General features: G+C 38.0%; 1 protein-coding gene across 3 annotated transcripts in view; it reads left to right on the top strand.

The window, feature by feature from the left end:
- The window catches only part of MAP2K5 (mitogen-activated protein kinase kinase 5), a 261,514-nt gene that overhangs the window by 136,221 nt on the left and 107,075 nt on the right, over positions 1-18,218 (top strand). For all 3 annotated transcript variants that reach the window (XM_007166074.2, XM_007166073.3, XM_057542056.1), the window contains 2 exons: positions 15,751-15,824; positions 16,787-16,837. In XM_007166074.2, the coding sequence (XP_007166136.1) occupies positions 15,751-15,824; positions 16,787-16,837 (125 nt within the window). The remainder of the gene's footprint in view (positions 1-15,750; positions 15,825-16,786; positions 16,838-18,218) is intronic.

The raw sequence follows: 18,218 nt of genomic DNA, 5'->3' as shown, positions 1-18,218 counted from the left end.
TGTTTCCTTCATTTCTTTTTCATATATTTCTGATCTGATCTTTATGATTTCTTTCCTTCTGCTAACTCTGGGGATTTTTTGTTCTTCTTTCTTTAATTGCTTTAGGTGTAAGGTTAGGTTGTTTATTTGAGATGTTTCTTGTTTCTTGAGGTAGGATTGTATTGCTGTAAACTTCCCTCTTAGAACTGCTTTTGCTGCATTCCATAGGTTTTGGGTCATTGTGTTTTCATTGTCATTTGTTTCTAGGTATTTTTTTATTTCCTCTTTGATTTCTTCAGTGATCTCTTGGTTATTTAGTAGTGTATTGTTTAACCTCCATGTGTTCGTATTTTTTACAGATTTTTTCCTGTAATTGATATCTAGTCTCATAGCGTTGTGGTCGGAAAAGACACTTGATACGATTTCAGTTTTCTTAAATTTACCAAGGCTTGATTTGTGACCCAAGATATGATCTATCCTGCAGAATGTTCCATGAGCCCTTGAGAAGAAAGTGTATTCTGTTGTTTTTGGATGGAATGTCCTATAAATATCAATTAAGTCCATCTTGTTTAATGTATCATTTACAGCTTGTGTTTCCTTATTTATTTTCAGTTTGGATGATCTGTCCATTGGTGAAAGTGGGGTGTTAAAGTCCCCTACTATGATTGTGTTCCTGTCGATTTCCCCTTTTATGGCTGTTAGTATTTGCCTTATGTATTGAGGTGCTCCTGTGTTGGGTGCATAAATATTTACAATTGTTATATCTTCTTCTTGGATCGATCCCTTGATCATTCTTTGTCTCTTGTAATAGTCTTTGTTTTAAAGTCTATTTTATCTGATATGAGAATTGCTACTCCAGCTTTCTTTTGATTTCCATTTGCATGGAATATCTTTTTCCATCCCCTCACTTTCAGTCTGTATGTGTCCCTAGGGCTGAAGTGGGTCTCCTGTAGACTGCATATATATGGGTCTTGTTTTTGTATCCATTCAGCCAGTCTGTGTCTTTTGGTTGGGGCATTTAATCCATTTACATTTAAGGTAATTATTGATATGTATGTCCCTATTAGCATTTTCTTATTGTTTTGGGTTTGTTATTGTAGGTCTTTTCCTTCTGTTGTTTTTCCTGCCTAGGGAAGTTTATTTAGCATTTGTTGTAAAGCTGGTTTGGTGGTGCTGAATTCTCTTAGCTTTTGCTTGTCTGTAAAGGTTTTAATTTCTCCGTCAAATCTGAATGAGATCCTTGCTGGGTAGAGTAATCTTGGTTGTAGGTTTTTCCCTTTCATCACTTTAAATATGTCCTGCCACTCCCTTCTGGCTTGCAGAGTTTCTGCTGAAAGATCAGCTGTTAACCTTATGGGGATTCCCTTGTATGTTATTTTTCGTTTTTCCCTTGCTGCTTTTAATATTTGTTCTTTGTATTTAATTTTTGATAGTTTGATTAATATGTGTCTTGGCATGTTTCTCCTTGGATTTATCCTGTTTGGGACTCTCTGTGCTTCCTGGACTTGATTAACTATTTCCTTTCCCATATTAGGGAAATTTTCAACTATAATCTCTTCAAATATTTTCTCAGTCCCTTTCTCTTTCTCTTCTTCTTCTGGGACCCCTATAATTCGAATGTTGGTGCGTTTAATGTTGTCCCAGAGGTCTCTGAGACTGTCCTCAGTTCTTTTGATTGTTTTTTCTTCATTCTGCTCTGCAGTAGTTATTTCCACTATTTTATCTTCCAGGTCACTTATCCGTTCTTCTGCCTCAGTTGTTCTGCTATTGATTCCTTCTAGAGAATTTTTAATTTCATTTATTGTGTTGTTCATCACTGTTTGTTTGCTCTTTAGTTCTTCTAGGTCCTTGTTAAACGTTTCTTGTATTTTCTCCATTCTATTTCCAAGATTTGGGATCATCTTTACTATCTTTACTCTGAATTCTTTTTCAGGTAGACTGCCTATTTCCTCTTCATTTGTTTGTTCTGGTAGGTTTTTACCTTGCTCCTTCATCTGCTGTGTGTTTCTCTGTCTTCTCATTTTGCTTAACTTACTGTGTTTGGGGCCTCCTTTTCGCAGACTGCAGGTTCATAGTTCCCGTTGTTTTTGGTGTCTGCCCCCAGTGGCTAAGGTTGGTTCAGTGGGTTGTGTAGGCTTCCTGGTGGAGGGGACTAGTGCCTGTTTTCTGGTGGATGAGGCTGGAACTTGTCTTTCTGGTGGGCAGGACTGCTTCCGGTGGTGTGTTTTGGGATGTCTGTGACCTTATTATGATTTTAGGCAGCCTCTGTTCTAATGGGTGTGGTTGTGTTCCTGTCTTGGTAGTTGTTTGGCATACGGTGTCCAGCACTGTAGCTTGCTGGTCATTGAGTGGAGCTGGGTCTTAGCATTGAGATGGAGATCTCTGGGAGAACTTTCGCCATTTGATATTACATGGAGCTGGGAAGTCTCTTGTGGACCAATGTCCTGAACTCGGCTCTCCCACCTCAGAGGCACAGGCGTGACACCTGGCCGGAGCACCAAGACCCTGTCAGGCACACGGCTCAGAAGAAAAGGGAGAAAAAGAGAAAGAAAGAAAAAAATAATAAAAAGAAATAAAGTTATTAAAATAAAAAAATTTTTAAATTATTAAGAATAAAAAAATTAAAAAGTAATAAAAAAAAGAAAAAAGAAAGAAAGACGAGAGCAAGCAAACCAAAAAACCAATCCACCAATGATAACAAGCACTAAAAACTATGCTAAAAATGAAAACAACAGCAACGACAACAACGACAACAAAATGGAGAGACAGAACCTTAGGACAAATGGTAAAAGCAAAGCTATACAGACAAAATCACACAAAGAAGCATACACATACACAGTCACAAAAAGAGCAAAAGGAAAAAAATATATATCTATGTAAAAAAACAGGAGAGCAACTAAATCAATAAGCAAATCTACCAATGATAATAAACTCTAAATACTAAACTAAGATAAACATAAAACCAGAAACCAGTCAGTCATATACAGCAAACCCCAAGTCTACAGTTGCTCCCAAAGTCCACCGCCTCAATTTTGGGATGATTCGTTGTCTATTCAGGTATTCCACAGATGCAGGGTACATCAAGTTGATTGTGGAGATTTAGTCCCAGCTGCTCTTGAGGCTGCTGGGAGAGATTTCCCTTTCTCTTCTTTGTTCACACAGCTCCTGGGGTTCAGCTTTGGAATTGGCCCTGCCTCTGCATGTAGGTCGCCTGAGGGCATCTTTTCCCACCCAGACAGGATGGGGTTAAAGGAGCAGCTGATTAGGGAGCTCTGGCTCACTCAGGCCAGGGGGAGGGAGGGGTATGGAATGCACGGCGAGCCTGTGGTGGCAGAGGACAGCATGACGTTGCAACAGCGTGAGGCGCGCCATGTGTTCTCCTGGGAAAGTTGTCCCTGGATCATGGGACCCTGGCAGTGGCGGGCTGCACAGGCCCTCGAGAGGGGAGGTGTGGATAGTGACCTGTGCTTGCACACAGGCTTCTTGGTGGCTGCAGCAGCAGCCTTAGCGTTTCATGCCCGTCTCTGGTGTCTGCGCTGATAGCCACGGCTCCTGCCCGTCTCTGGAGCTCATTTAGGTGGTGCTCTGAATCCCCTCTCCTAGCACACCCCGAAGCAATGCTCTCTTGCCTCTTAGGCAGTTCCAGACTTTTTCCTGGACTCCCTCCCAGCTAGCTGTGGCGCACTAGCCCCTTTCAGGCTGTGTTCACGCAGCCAACCCCAGTCCTCTCCCTGGGGTCTGACCTCCGAAGCCCGAGCCTCAGCTCCCAGTCCCCACCTGTCCCAGCGGGTGAGCAGACAAGCATCTCAGGCTGGTGAGGGCTGGTCGGCACTGATCCTGTGTGGGAATATCTCCGCTTTGCCGTCTGCACTGCTATTTCTGCTCTCTCCTCCGTGGCTCCAAAGCTTCCCACCCCTCCATCTCCACCAGTCAAGGGGCTTCCTAGTGTGTGGAAACTTTTCCTCCTTCACAGCTTCCTCCCCAAGGTGCAGGTCCAGTCCCTATTCTTTTGTCTCTGTTTATTCTTTTGCCCTACCCAGGTACGTGGGGAGTTTCTTGCCTTTCGGGAAGTCTGAGGTCTTCTGCCAGCATTCAGTAGGTGTTCTGTAGGAGTTGTTCCACATGTAGATGTATTTCTGATGTATTTGTGGGGAGGAAGGTGATCTCCACATCTTACTTCTCTGCTGTCTTGAAGGTCTCTCTCTGTCATTTCTGATTTTACGAGCCCACTCTCTTTTATTCTTGGTGAGTCTAGCTAAAGATTTGTCAGTTTGGTTTATCTTTCAAATAACCAACTTTTTATTTCATTGATTTTTTTCTATTGTCTTTTTAGTTTCATTTATTTCTGCTCTGATCTTTGTTGCTTGCTTCCTTCTTTTAACTTAGGGCTTTGTTCTTCTTCTTCTAGTTCTTTGAGGTATAAAGTTAGGTTCTTTATTTGAGATTTTTATTGTTTCTTGAAGTAGGCATTTATCACTGTTAATCCTTGCCTCTTACAGCTGCTTTTCTGCAGGTTTGGTATGTTGTGTTTCCTTTTTTCTTTGTCTCAAGATTTTTTTATTCCACTTTTGATTTCTTTATTGACCATTGTTTGTTCAGTAGCATGTTGTTTGGTCTCCACTAATTTTCCAGTTTCCTTCTTGTAATTGATTTCTATTTTCTTACCATTGTGGTATGAAAATATGCTTGTTATTGTCTTAATCTTCTTAAATTTGTTAAGATTTGTTTTGTGGACTAACATATGATCTCTCCTGGAGAATGTTCAATGTGCACTTGAGAAGAATGTGTATTCTGTTGCTTTCAGTTGGATATTTGTTAAGTTCATCAGATCTAACATGTCATTTAAAGTCCCCTACTGTTATTATATTGCTGTTTATTTCTCCCTTTTTTGGTCTGTTAACATCTGCTGTATATATATAGGTGCTCCTATGTTGGGTATATAAATATTTATAAGTATTATATCTTCTTGTTGGTTGACCCCTTTATCAACATGTAAGGCTTCTTTGTTTATTACTACCGTTTTTCTATTTCCTTTTATTGCTGAATAATATTCCATTGAATGGATATATCACATTTTGTTTATCCATTTACTAGTAGAGGGATATTTGGATTTATCCAGTTTGGGGCTGTTAAGAATAATGCTCCTTTCATACACAAGTCTTTATTTGGTTCTCTGTTTTCATTTCTCTTGAGTAGATAACTGGGGGTGGTATGTATCTTTCTTTAGATATTTGTAATCACAGTGAATCAAGTCATCTAGTACACATCAGTTTTGAGAAGAAATAACCATTTACCATTGATACATAGTATATGATTAGTATCAGTAATTAACTGATATTTCATACTTTATTAAAGTTAGAATAGGAAAGTGACCACCAGGATTGTATGGTAAGTTTACATTTAATTTTTAAAGACACTTAGGGGTTGATTTTTATTTAGTTACAGTCTCCTATAGAAACCACCTACCATTATCTTCTGCATGACACTGATATCCCACTTGTAAGTTCTTCCCTTTTTCCAGCTTCCTAATATTTTTCTAATAATCCTCTAAGCACTTCAAATTATTAAACAGAACTGCATCATAACTACCTATTATCTACATGGGCTGTCACTGCTACAAGTCACATATTCATTACATATCATTAAAAAGCCCACCTTACTGTGAAATCTCAATGAAGGAGTGGGAAAATATTGTGACAGGAGATACATGTGATTGGATAATTGTTACCTCTTCTGTGAACAGCACTTGCCTTCCTGGAAGAAGCCTGCCTTCAGGTAGAGCTCATATAATGAAATTTGGGTCTGGTCTAATATATTAGATGATTCACATCCTGACTTTCTAAGGCAAGGTCATTGTCATTACTGATTCTACAAAGCAGTAGCTTCCAGTATATATACTGTATTCAAGTTTAGGAAATGTTTCTCCCATTTATTTTATTTATTCAACAATTCATTGAGCACTGTCTCTTTGACAGGCACTGCTAAGCACACAGTCTCAGTTGATTTTCTTGACAACTTTTGTCAGTGTAGGAAGATCAGATATCACCCTTAATCTTATATATCATACACTTACACATACACTCTTTCACACACATGCACCCGTGTGTGCATACACAAGCTCTTTCCATGTCACCTCTGCTTTTTCCGAGAGGATGTGGCCAACAGGAATCTATACTGACTCCTATAAAATCCTATCTGTATAAAATGACTAAATTTTTTTTTAAATGAAAGAGGATAGGAAATACCTGATATTAAAAATGGGTCACTTTACATTGCACCTTCATTTCACTTTCTCCAACATGATATTGACCTCTTGGCCAGGACAAAGGAAACCTCAAATTAGGGAACACTAAAACATGTTATTTTATGTATAATGCAAAGAGATTAGAGTTAATTTGGTTTTTCACTAAAGGCTTATGGTTTACATTAGATGAAGCTTATTTCTTTTTAGTGGTATGAAGAGGACCTGTATGTAATTTCACATTCTACACACCTCATTTGTATTTTCTTTTAGAAAATGTCTCAGTTAAAATCAATGCCCTACTCTTCGTTTAAGACCCCTTGCCTTCAATAAAACTAATTGATAAACCCTAATAATTAATGGCCTGATTAAACCAAAGTGACTTACATCTGCCCTGATGATTGCCATTTATAATCAGTCACTTTAATGACTCATCTTTTCTGTGCTTTGCTTACAGAATAATGGCTATGATGTTTTTAAGTGAGCTGAATGAAAAGCTGTATGCTCTCAGTTGCTGTTTGTTTTCCATAACTTGAGATTGCATTAAAATAAGCATAGATATAAGTCTCCTTAAAAGTAATCTTTCTTGCCTAATCTGTTGTTCTCTTGTTTCTGGCTTGGAATGAAGTTGAAAACAAACCAAAAAAAAAAAAAAAAAAAAAAACCACCAACAACAAAAATCATTTTAGTATTCCTGGAGCTGTTCTTGAGAATTATAGAATTTCCATGTTTTAAATGAAAACATGGAAGTGATAAGTTTGGTGGCTATATACTAGGACTGTTGATAACTCAGGTATAAGGTGGAGTATTTTATTCAGATAAAGTGATACTTAAATCAGAGGAACTATCCTCATTCCAACATTTAAAAGGATTCCATTTGCTTCAAATTCTGTCACATGAATTCAGATTTAGCCTAACTAAAGTCTTAATTATTATATCCTATTTATTTCAAAAAAGGATTTGAGGCAGCTTACAATATGAGGTGTAAACAGTGAACAAAAGACAAAAAAACAAGAATTTTAAAATAAAAGGATAGTTCCAGTTCTACCCAGGAAGGAAACGCTGCTGTGGAACCTCCCCCAAAAAGAACTAGAAAGCTAGACAAAATTTATGAAACATCTGTTTTCAGGTATTAGATAACAAGCAGTGCAGGACTGTGATCCTGAAGAGAAGGGAAACAGGTGAGGGGAGCCCTATGATCACCCAAGTTTGAAGCCTGGAGACAATTTCCAGACTGCAGCATAAGGAAGGGGAAACCAATCAGAGCCCAAAGATCTTACTGAGCTGAAGAGACAGAGTTTGGATATCAAGAAGGCCAAAATGGCTAAAATTTACAGAGCAGAGTCCTAGAGATGCAGGAACTGTGCAGAAAGAAAGAGCTCAAGAACTTGTGTGGGACTCTCCTTGAATTTTTGGCCGAATATCAACCTCTGCTTTTGTAGGGTGAAATCTTACAAAGCTAGTCTGGGAATGAAAATTTCTGGGGATCTGTAAGCTAAACAATTCCCAAAGCTTACACAAGGTTGGGAATTTTAAAAATTCTAACCAGCCAGAGTAGAGAGACCTTTTTGAATACATTGGAGCATTCAGGAGAGACTTTAGAAGGGTCATGTTTTAATAGAGGGGCTAAACTAGCCCTAGAGTAGGGATTTCTCTGGCTTTCCATAAATAAAAATTCAAAAATAAGCCTGAAAATGATCTGGCTATCTGCAAGTAAGTTAACTACCTGCCAGTATCAAGTTTAGCACTCTTTAAAGGATTACAACAAATTCGCTCAGCAACATAAGATTCAGAATACCTGGCATCTAAATAAAAATCAGTATGTGAAAAAAATTTTTTTCTTCTGATAATGGATGAAAGACCATAACCAGGAGAACAATCAGTCAATAGAAATGGGACTCTCCTGTTAGCAGACAAGGACTTTAGAACAGTTATGATAAATATACTCAAGGATTTAATGGAAAACATGAGCATTATGAGGAGAGAGATAGAAGACAGAAAAAAGAACCAAGAGGAACTTCTAGATATGAAAAATAAAATATCTGAAGTAAAAATTTCACTTGATGGAATTAACAGTAGATTAGACACTGCAGAAGAAATGATTTGTGATCTTGATGTTAGAGATACAGAAATTATCTAAAATTACTGTAAAGAAAGAAGACTAAAAAGATGAGCACAGCCTCAGTGACCTTTGAGACAGTATCAAGAAGTCTAGGATATATATGTAACTGGAGTCTCAGAAGGAAAGGAGAAAGAAAAGGGAACAAAAAATAATTTGAAGAAATAATACTCCCAAACTTTCCAAATTTGATGAAACCCATAAACCCAGAGATCTAGGAGGCCTAACAAACTAACCAGGATATACACAAAACCATACCAAAGTACATCAAAATTAAAAATGTAAAGCCAGTGATTTTCTAAATCTTTAAAATATTCAGAGTAAACATAATACATTAAATAGAGAGGAACAAAAATAAGAATGACAGCAGACTTCTTGTCAGAAGCTATGCAAACCAGAAGATAACGGGAAGACATTGTTAAAATGTTGAAAAAAACAAAAAACCTTTAAATTCAGAATTCTAGGTCCAGTAAATATATTTTTCCAAAATAACAGCTAAATACTTTTTAAGGCAAACAAAGCAGAGAGAATTTATTGCCAATAGACCAGCATTATAAAAAGTGTTAAGGAAGTTGTTTAAACAGAAGGAAAATGATACCAGATAGATTGTTAGATCTACACAAAGGAGTAAATAGCACCAGGAATAGTGTATACATGTGGATATATAAAAGACCTTTTAAAAATTTTTCACTCACTGAGCGCTGATCTAAACCTCATTCATATACCGACTCACTCACTACTGCAGCTGACACACTTGCTCTAGCTCCAAAGCCATTGCTCCCAACCCCACATTCCCTGGGAAGTGCTGGAGTAGACAGGTTTTTGGGGCATGTAGTGCTGACACTGGCATCAGCCTTGCCATGCCACCTCTCATAAGGGGCGCTCAGAGTCCTTCATTGTGTCCTGGGGTCCCAAGGATGTCACATACCCTTCTGAGCACTGTAGCTCTCAGGCCAGCATATGGCCAGAAGTCAGGAATGACAGAAATGTGTGGAAATCAAGAATTGACCCTCGCCAACAGACTTGTGGTTGCCAAGGAGGAGGGGGGTGGGGGAGGGATAGACTGGGAGTTTGGGATTAGCAGATGTCAACTATTATATATAGAATGGATAAACAACAAGGTCCTACTGTGTAGCACAGGGAACTATATTCAGTATCCTGTGATAAACCATAATGGAAAAGAACATGAAAAAGAATGTATATATATATATATATATATATATATGTATAACTGAATCATTTTGCCATACAGCAGAAATTAACAGTGTAAACCAACCATACTTCAATAAAATATATTTTAAAAAAATTTTTTAATGATTATTTAAAGCAAAAATAAAGACACCATATTGTGGCAATTATAACATATGTAGAGGAAAGATGTATAACAGTAGCACAGAGGATGGGAGGGAAGAAAATGGAAGCATACTGTTCTGAGGTTCTTACATTATAAATTAAATACCCTAATATAATTTGAAAGTAGACGGTGAAACATTAAAGAAACATATTGTAAATCCTAGAACAGCCATTAAAAAACAAAAACAAACTTTCAAATGGGCTGGCAAATTTTAGCCCACCAGTCAAATTTGGCTCATTACCTGTTTTGGTAAACAAAGATTATTGGAACACAGCCATGCCATTTATTTCCACATTGCCTATGATTGCTTCTGCACTACAGTGGCAAAATTGAGTAGTTAAAACAAAAACCATGTGACCCTCAACACCTGAAATATGGTCGTTTACAGAAAAGGTTTGCCAACTTCTGGCTTAGAAGTCAATAGTAGAGATCAATGGAATGCTAAAAAGAGCCCATCTAATCCAAAAGAAGGCAATAAAAGAAGAAAGGAACTAAGAAGAGATGGGACAAATAGTAGGATGGTAGAGTTGAACTCAACCATATCACTAATTACGTTAAATGTGAATGGTCTAAACACTGCAGTGAAAAGCACAAATTGTCAGACTGGTCGAAAAAGTAAGACCCAGCTGCGTACTGTCTGCAAAATATCCATTTTAAATATTAGTGACAGAGAGGTACCATCCAAACACTAATCATCAGACTTTTTAAAGCAAAAATTATAACAACATATTATGGGGTTTATGATGTATGTAGAAAAGGCAAAAATCATCTAAAAATAACAGAAACCAATCAGTAGTTGCCGAAGGTCAGGGTGGAGTTGACTATAAAGGGGCACAGGGAACCTTTTGGGGTGATATAAATGTTTCATATCTTGATTGTGGTGTGGGTATATGGATGTATATGTTTGTCAAAGTCACTAAACTATATATTCAAAATGACTGCAATAAAATTGATTTTAAAAAGTAAAGTTAAACAATAGATGAAATTTCTCTTCAGATATTCTGAACTTGCCAGCAGTTAAATCAGAGGGAAATACAGCCCGTTATGTTGGTCTTTTCTAAGTGCTGACCTGAAGACCTGACTGTTTTAGGTTGGTTTCTGAATCAGTAGATCTGAGGAGGAACCAAAAAAGGTTTTTGTTTTTGTTTTTAAATGCACAGCCAGGCTTGGGAGCTATTTAGTTATATAACTCTCATTGTTTTTATTATAGGAAGCAAATCCCATTTAGATTGTACATAAGCAATGTTATTATCCTGAAATCTCATGCGCACTATTTTTCGTCAAAATATATACCAGCAGTTCCTTGGTCTACACTGTCCTGAAGGGCAGAGGTGGGTCTTACTCATGCTTCTCTCCACAGCACCTACTATCATATCTGGCACATGCTAAGGCGTCAGTAAATATTTGTTGAATGAGTATTTTTGAATGCCCATAGATCCTCTCAGAATGAAAAATATCATTCACAAATGTATTCATTAATAGTGAAATGTATTTATTCTGAAGTATATGCCATTGAGTGGGAAAAGATGGAGCTCCTTCTCAGACCAAATTCATGCTTCTCCAGGTGCACATGTTTGCCCATCTATTTAGTGGAAATATTCATTCACCATCATTTGTTCAACAGATATCATTTCTAGTCCATACCAAGCACTCTTCTAGATATAGGAGTGAACACGACAGATCACGTCTCTGCATTCATGGAGCTTTCCTTCGAAAGGGGAGGACTGAGAGGGAGCAGAGTTACGTGTACAAATATAGGGTGTCAATGGTGCTAAGTGTTACGAGGAGCATTGAAACAGGGAAGAGGGAAAGGGAATATCGGGGGTGGGAAGATACTGCTGTTCATAGTGGGTGGTTGAGGAAGGCTTCTCTTAAAAGGGTAACATTTGAGCAGAAACCTAAAAACAAGTAAAGGAGCAGGCCATGCATGTGTATATGGGTGCAGGGTATTCCAGTTATGTGGAACCACAAAGCAGGGAGCATGCCTGGCAAGAAGGCCAGTGAGAAGAAGCAGAGTGGGCAGGGAGAGGAGTAGGAAGGATGAGAGTACAGAGGTAGTAGGGGGGCAGTTCAGAGAAGGCCTCAGAAACCTTCATGAGGGATGCATTTTACATTGAGTTGGGAGGCCCCTGGAGGTTTTAGGCAGAGAAATGACATGGTTTGATTTAGGGTTTTTTTTTTTTTTAAATTAATTCATAGGATCAAATTATTTTCCCTTATTTATTTATTTATTTATTTATTTTTGGCTGTGTTGGGTCTTCGGTTCGTGCGAGGGCTTTCTCTGGTTACGGCAAGTGGGGGCCAATCCTCATCGCGGTGCGGGGACCGCTCTTCATCGCGGTGCGCGGGCCTTTCACTATCGCGGCCCCTCCCGCTGCGGGGCACAGGCTCCAGACGCGCAGGCTCAGTAGTTGTGGCTCGCGGGCCCAGCTGCTCCGTGGCATGTGGGATCTTCCCAGACCAGGGCTCGAACCCGTGTCCCCTGCATTAGCAGGCAGATTCTCAACCACTGCGCCACCAGGGAAGCCCTGATTTAGGTTTTAAAGGGGGCACTTTAGCTGCTGTGTTCAAGACAGACTCTAGTAGAGCAAGTGTACAAATAAGGAGACCAGTTCAGTGGCCTTGCCGGTGAATGAGTACATACAGTCTGGCAAATATGCCCCCTCATAAACATTGAATTGGTTTTATCATTCTACTTACTGGACTTTTGAAATTATTTTCTTTTAACTAGTATTTTACCCAAATACAGCCTAAATTTATTGCAGTAGCACAGAAATTATTTTCTGAACATAACAAAATATAACACTTTTCGTTGCTTGGTTGATTGCCAGTGGATAATAATAATATCTTATATTTATAGAGTGTTTGACAGTTTAAAAGCTGTTTTACATTCATTATCTCATCTAATCCCCACAATTTTTAAAGATTGATACGGTAACTTTTATTATCTCCCTACAGAGGTGAAAACTAAAATGTCACATGCCTAGTCCAAAGTCATATGCCAAATTTGTGGCAGGACCCAAAAGACTAAAATCCAAGTCTTCTGTCTTCTAGCCTGAATCCACTGATTTTGTTTAAAGGGGTCTTTTATGTTCAAATGATATTGCTGGATTTGGAACACTTATATTAGCAAATTTAGTATATTGTTTAGAAAGCCATCTACCAGTGAGCAAGATAATATGCTCAAACAGGATACATACGAAAATGTATAAGGCATATTCCTACCCTGTGAACTTATTACTTGGTGATACCTGTAACAGTAAATGTGGTAATTACTAGTAAAAAAAAGTCACATGCTCAGTTCCAAATGGTACAGAGAGTAAATGCTTTAGCAGTTCAAAGGAAGCAGCGATTTTGATGGCCTGAGTAGGTACGGCAACAGGGAGATGGGGTACTTGAGTTGAAGGATGAGCAGGGTTCAGTCAAAAAATATCAAGGAAGGGTTTCTAAACCCAGGTGGTTTGGGGTCAGGGACACAGCATGAACAAAGGCTTAGTAATGGGGTGTTTTGGATTTGTTTCTTTCTTTTGAGACAATGACTAAAACAATCTAGTTGGAATACAAAAGTTGTTCTGAGGATGGCTGTATGTCTACTGGTTTCATACACAAAGTATTCCTGAAAGCTAGGCTGAAAGGTGAATGTGCAAAGTCATGTAGTAGGATTACATGTAAGTAAAAAAAGATGTTGGAGAGCTGAAAATGCCATAAAGTTCTTATTTACACCTTGCCTTTTAGAATATAATCTAGAAATTTTGTTGTTTTATTCTTTCTCTCTCTGTTGATCCACTTAAGTCAAATGTGTGTCTGATTAAAGCTAAGGATTTGTTCATTTTACCATACCTTGTGATTTCCATGTAGCTCCTTCTTCCAGGAGCTGAGAATATTTGTTCTTTATCTGTCTCCATCTGATGTATGGCTTAAGAATGGTTTAAGGGTATCAGTATATAAAAGAGAAGATTGTCCAAAAGAAAAATATTCAAAGTTGAGGGCTTATAATGAGAATTAGGTTTGGAAAATAAGACCAGGCTTTGTAGAGCCTAACATTTCTGTCAGTTCGGCAAACATTTATTGAGTGTCTACTGTGGCTGTCTATGATGTATATTTTTTGTGCAAACTATTGAGGCAGGGCTTCCCTGGTGGCGCAGTGGTTGAGAATCTGCCTGCTAATGCAGGGGACACGGGTTCGAACCCTGGTCTGGGAAGATCCCACATGCCGCGGAGCAACTAGGCCCGTGAGCCACAACTACTGAGCCTGCGCATCTGGAGCCTGCGCCCCACAACAAGAGAGGCCGCAATAGTGAGAGGCCTGCGCACCGCGATGAAGAGTGGCCCCCCCCTTGCCACACTAGAGAAAGCCCTCGCACAGAAACGAAGACCCAACACAGCCAAAAATAAAAAAAAAATAAAAAAATAAAAAAAACTATTGAGGCATATTTGAAAGCACAACCCTATTCTTAAGGAGTTCACATTGGGGTTGGCGGGGGAAGTCAGGGAATATTTTACTTCTTCCTCAAGGAGAGAAGTGATAGAGTGAAAGTATATTTAATATGATGGTGGTATAAGGTTTATATTGAAATTGGGGAAAACTGGAGACAGAGAGACCAGTTGGTTGAAAAAGCTTACACCTGCCTGGGCATACTGACCTGTATTCAAAGAGAAAGCTCCCCTAAGGGAAGTATATAGTGTGTTTTACCTGAAAGGGCATGCTACAGAGACGTGGTCTACATCTAACCCGTGATCACAACAGAATCATTAACAAAATAATACTATGTGTTCATGGTTTCCATTAATTTATTCTCATCTATTCAACAAATACTTACTAAGCATATACTGTATGCCTGGCACTCTTCAGGGACGGGGATATAGTAGTCAATAAAAGAGACAAAGTCCCTGCCTTCGTGGAGTTTACATTCTAGTGTCCGTCAGGCAACACCAAATGAGCACATGTATGAGAAAATGCCTGTCATGTTGCCTGTCATAGGGTAGGTAGGGTTCAATAATCGTTGGTTACTGAGCTTGAACTTGAAGTTTGAGTTAAGTCCCTACTTTTGGCAGGATACTTTTTTGCAAGGTGGAGGGACGGAGTGAGATTAACTCACAGATTTTTTTTAGATGTTACATAAAAATTATGAGTCTTTTGTTTAGTTTTGGGGTAATTAAGGTTATATGCTGTATTAAATATAACAAGTTGTCTGTTCTTGACCACTTTCGCCACTGAAGATGAAGCACTGAAGCAGGTGCTGTTCTGTACCATCAAAAGTGGTGTGCTCTTATCCTGCTTGGATGGTTTTTGTGGGCTCCTTGAATTCCTGAAAAGGCCCATTGTTGTCACTGACGATGCTTCACAGAAACGCTTTGTGTCATTATTTAGCGGACTGCCTTGGCAAAAGCTGTGCCAGTTCTTTTGTTAACTCTAACAACAGTCGAAATGATGTAAGGGAAGAGAGGATAAATGAAACAAAGACTGATAAGTGCACGCATGCACACACATTTACACATCTTTTAGATCAATTTCTGAGGATTATCTGAAGTAGCAGGTAAAACCAGGAAATAGCAGAACTGCATTCATGTTCTCATTGTTTCAACCAGATATAACCTGTTACCAGCAAACATGTGAATGATTTTTTTCCTTGCTGGCTTCCCTGTGGCCTTACTGCTCCTTAGGTGGGAGGAGCAGTTTCACTTTGAGAGCAGAACTAAGCCTTTCTGTACAAATTCTTTGCAGGAAGGTTACATTTTCTTATCTACTTTTCCTGAAAGCTGGAGTAGGATATTGGGTGTATTTACTGTTGCTGGAAGCCAAGATTTTATTTGACTTTCACGTGAAGTAAATAAACCCTTGCTTCTATAGAAACCAGAAATGGTTGGAAGTGAGGGAATTAGGACCTTACATTTTGCCTCCAGATAAAATGCTTTGCGTTAAATTTGTGGTTAGAATTCTAGGTTGAACAGATGATGGCACTTCTGCAATATGGTATGGTGTGCGTGTGTGCTTTTTTTAGAACAAGCACGGTAGATATGGAATTAGTGATATGGATTTTTCTGGTCCCTTTTTAGATGTGAAGCCCTCTAATATGCTAGTAAACACAAGAGGACAAGTCAAGCTGTGTGATTTTGGAGTTAGCACTCAGGTAGGTCTCTTTTTCCTCCCTATCTGCTCTCTTCTCTGTAACATCCACTTTCTATTTTCATTCTACTCTCTGGATTGAAAAATCACCTAGCTGCCAGACAAACAGAACTGTGCATCTTCTCGTTGGCTGGGATTGTGTTATTCATTTTTAATCTCTGAGTGAGTTTCCTTCATCAGAATATGATTGTTCATTGTTTAATGACAGTAAAAACTGCTGATATTGTAATTACTACTTACGAATAGCAAACTTCATTGATATGCAGCTTTGATATGAAAGCGTTTTGGCCAGACAAAAGGGAGGGCAGAGTGGGAGCTGTGCCTGGGGAGCCCAACTGGCCCACAATAAAAATTAATATTGGGAGCAACAATGGTGGAGGGCCATTACAATGTGCAGCACAAATTTTAATTAATTTCCATTTTGGGCCTCCCCTGAGAACCCTGGTGATAGTGACCCATGAGCGTGCTGTGATGTTGATTTGAATTGCAGCCACCTTTACTCCCAGCCAAACACGAAGACCAAAGCGAAGGTCATCATTGTATTATGAGTTGTCAAAGTCTGTTATCCCTCCAGCGTATTTAGTGTTCATTTCATTCTAGTAATGCATGAGGCTTCATTCACATCTTGACCATCTGACTAAAAAATGAGTGTGTTCAAATTCTACTTCAAATTGACTTTTTATATCAGGCGGGTTTGGGGTACTAAAGTGATAAGCATCCTGCTTAAGTGAATTGTTTAAGGTTATCTGCTATAAACTGTAATGCTATGCTTGTTTAAGTTGGAAATCACATTCAAAAGAAAAGAGATTTAATCATTTTTAATGCCTTTGTAGATAAATTTGTTTCTTTTTACATAATTTTTAGTTGATTTATAGAAATGATGATTGTAAGTTAAATGAGGAATAATTGCCCATTTTATTTCCACATTATCTTTATATTGTTCTGACAGACTGTTTTGTCTCATAGCTGGTGAATTCTATAGCCAAGACGTATGTTGGAACAAATGCTTATATGGCGGTAAGTAAACTTATGCAAAAATAACATTTAAAACCAACATCTTTATGTACTTGGTAATGTATAATTCTTGAATTAATTCCACAGCTTTTGCCTATCAGATCATAAATTACAAAGTCAATCCAGTCATGATTGGATTTTTAAATCTTCCTAAAAGATGTTAGGGTTTATACAGGAGCTACAAACTTCTCTGACTTTATTCACTTAACTGGTTGGTTTGAGTATAAAATCATTTTGAAGTATAATCCTATAGAAAAATTGTATCTTATAGCACATTGGCTACTTTGCCTCATTGCTAATTTAATTAACCCTAAAGTATACCAAAATGTCGGTCAATAAGATCAACTGTTTTTTCCAGGAATAAGCATGCTTTGACAGCAGCTCAAAATTAAATTATTAATTAAAAATTAAATTATTACTTATGATCTGATCCTCTGAATGTAAAGATTTAGCAGACAATTCTCTGTCGAACTTGTATATCTATATTCTGTTTACTTGGGTTCATACCTATTATAAGACAACTTACTTGGTCCCTCTGAAATAAATTTACCAGGAATAAAAAGTAGAAGCATAGAACTGTTTCAGATACCAGTGTGGACTTGGCTTTGACCTGTTTCTTTTTCCTTTTAAGTAGGGGAAGTTATTTGTGTCCATAAAATTGCTTTTTTTTTTTTTTTGGCTGTGTTGGGTCTTCATTGCTGGGAGGAGACAAGCAGGAAACTTATTTAGTATTTTTGGAGCAAAGTTTTACTTTAACATCTCAAGTTTAGTTTTTTGATGAGGGTTCTAGATTTATTCAGGTAGTCCATTTCACTTCTAGTAGTCTTTATATGAATTAAACGAAGTATGGGTAGAACCCTGGATCTTTTTCTCAATATTCTTTGTTCATATATTATCTTGGTAAAAAAATGTTAATATGGATGGAACCCTGGATCTTATTCTCAGAACAATACAAAGCATTGTTTAATTGAGATACCAGAACAGTTAATTTTTGCCTTGCATTGTTTTTAAAGAAAATTCATTCTTTCTCATTTTTCTAGGTAATGTGACAAAAAATTAATCTCTGAAGTCATCATACCTATTTTTACAAAACTTAATCACCTTCTTGGCTTCTTGGCTCCACTAGGTTATCTGAGATTGGTGAGCCACCTTTATAATTAACAAAACTGTGCCAAATGCCATGATTTCAGTCTTCGAAAAAACATGGAACACTGTGATTTAAAACAAACAAAAAATGAAACAACTTTTCCACTCCCCATCACGTTCATAGTAGCTCTAAATTGCTCTAATAATTAAATTGCAATATGTTTGAATGTACAAATCCAGATTACAGTTGTCTTTCCCAGGTGTACATTAAAGAAATTACTTTTTTTCCTTTTTGTTT

This window comes from Balaenoptera acutorostrata, chromosome 3 (assembly GCF_949987535.1).
Source record: "Balaenoptera acutorostrata chromosome 3, mBalAcu1.1, whole genome shotgun sequence".
NCBI lineage: Eukaryota > Metazoa > Chordata > Mammalia > Artiodactyla > Balaenopteridae > Balaenoptera > Balaenoptera acutorostrata.
Note: the sequence above shows the minus strand (reverse complement) of the source record. Positions and strands in the feature narration are given on the sequence as shown.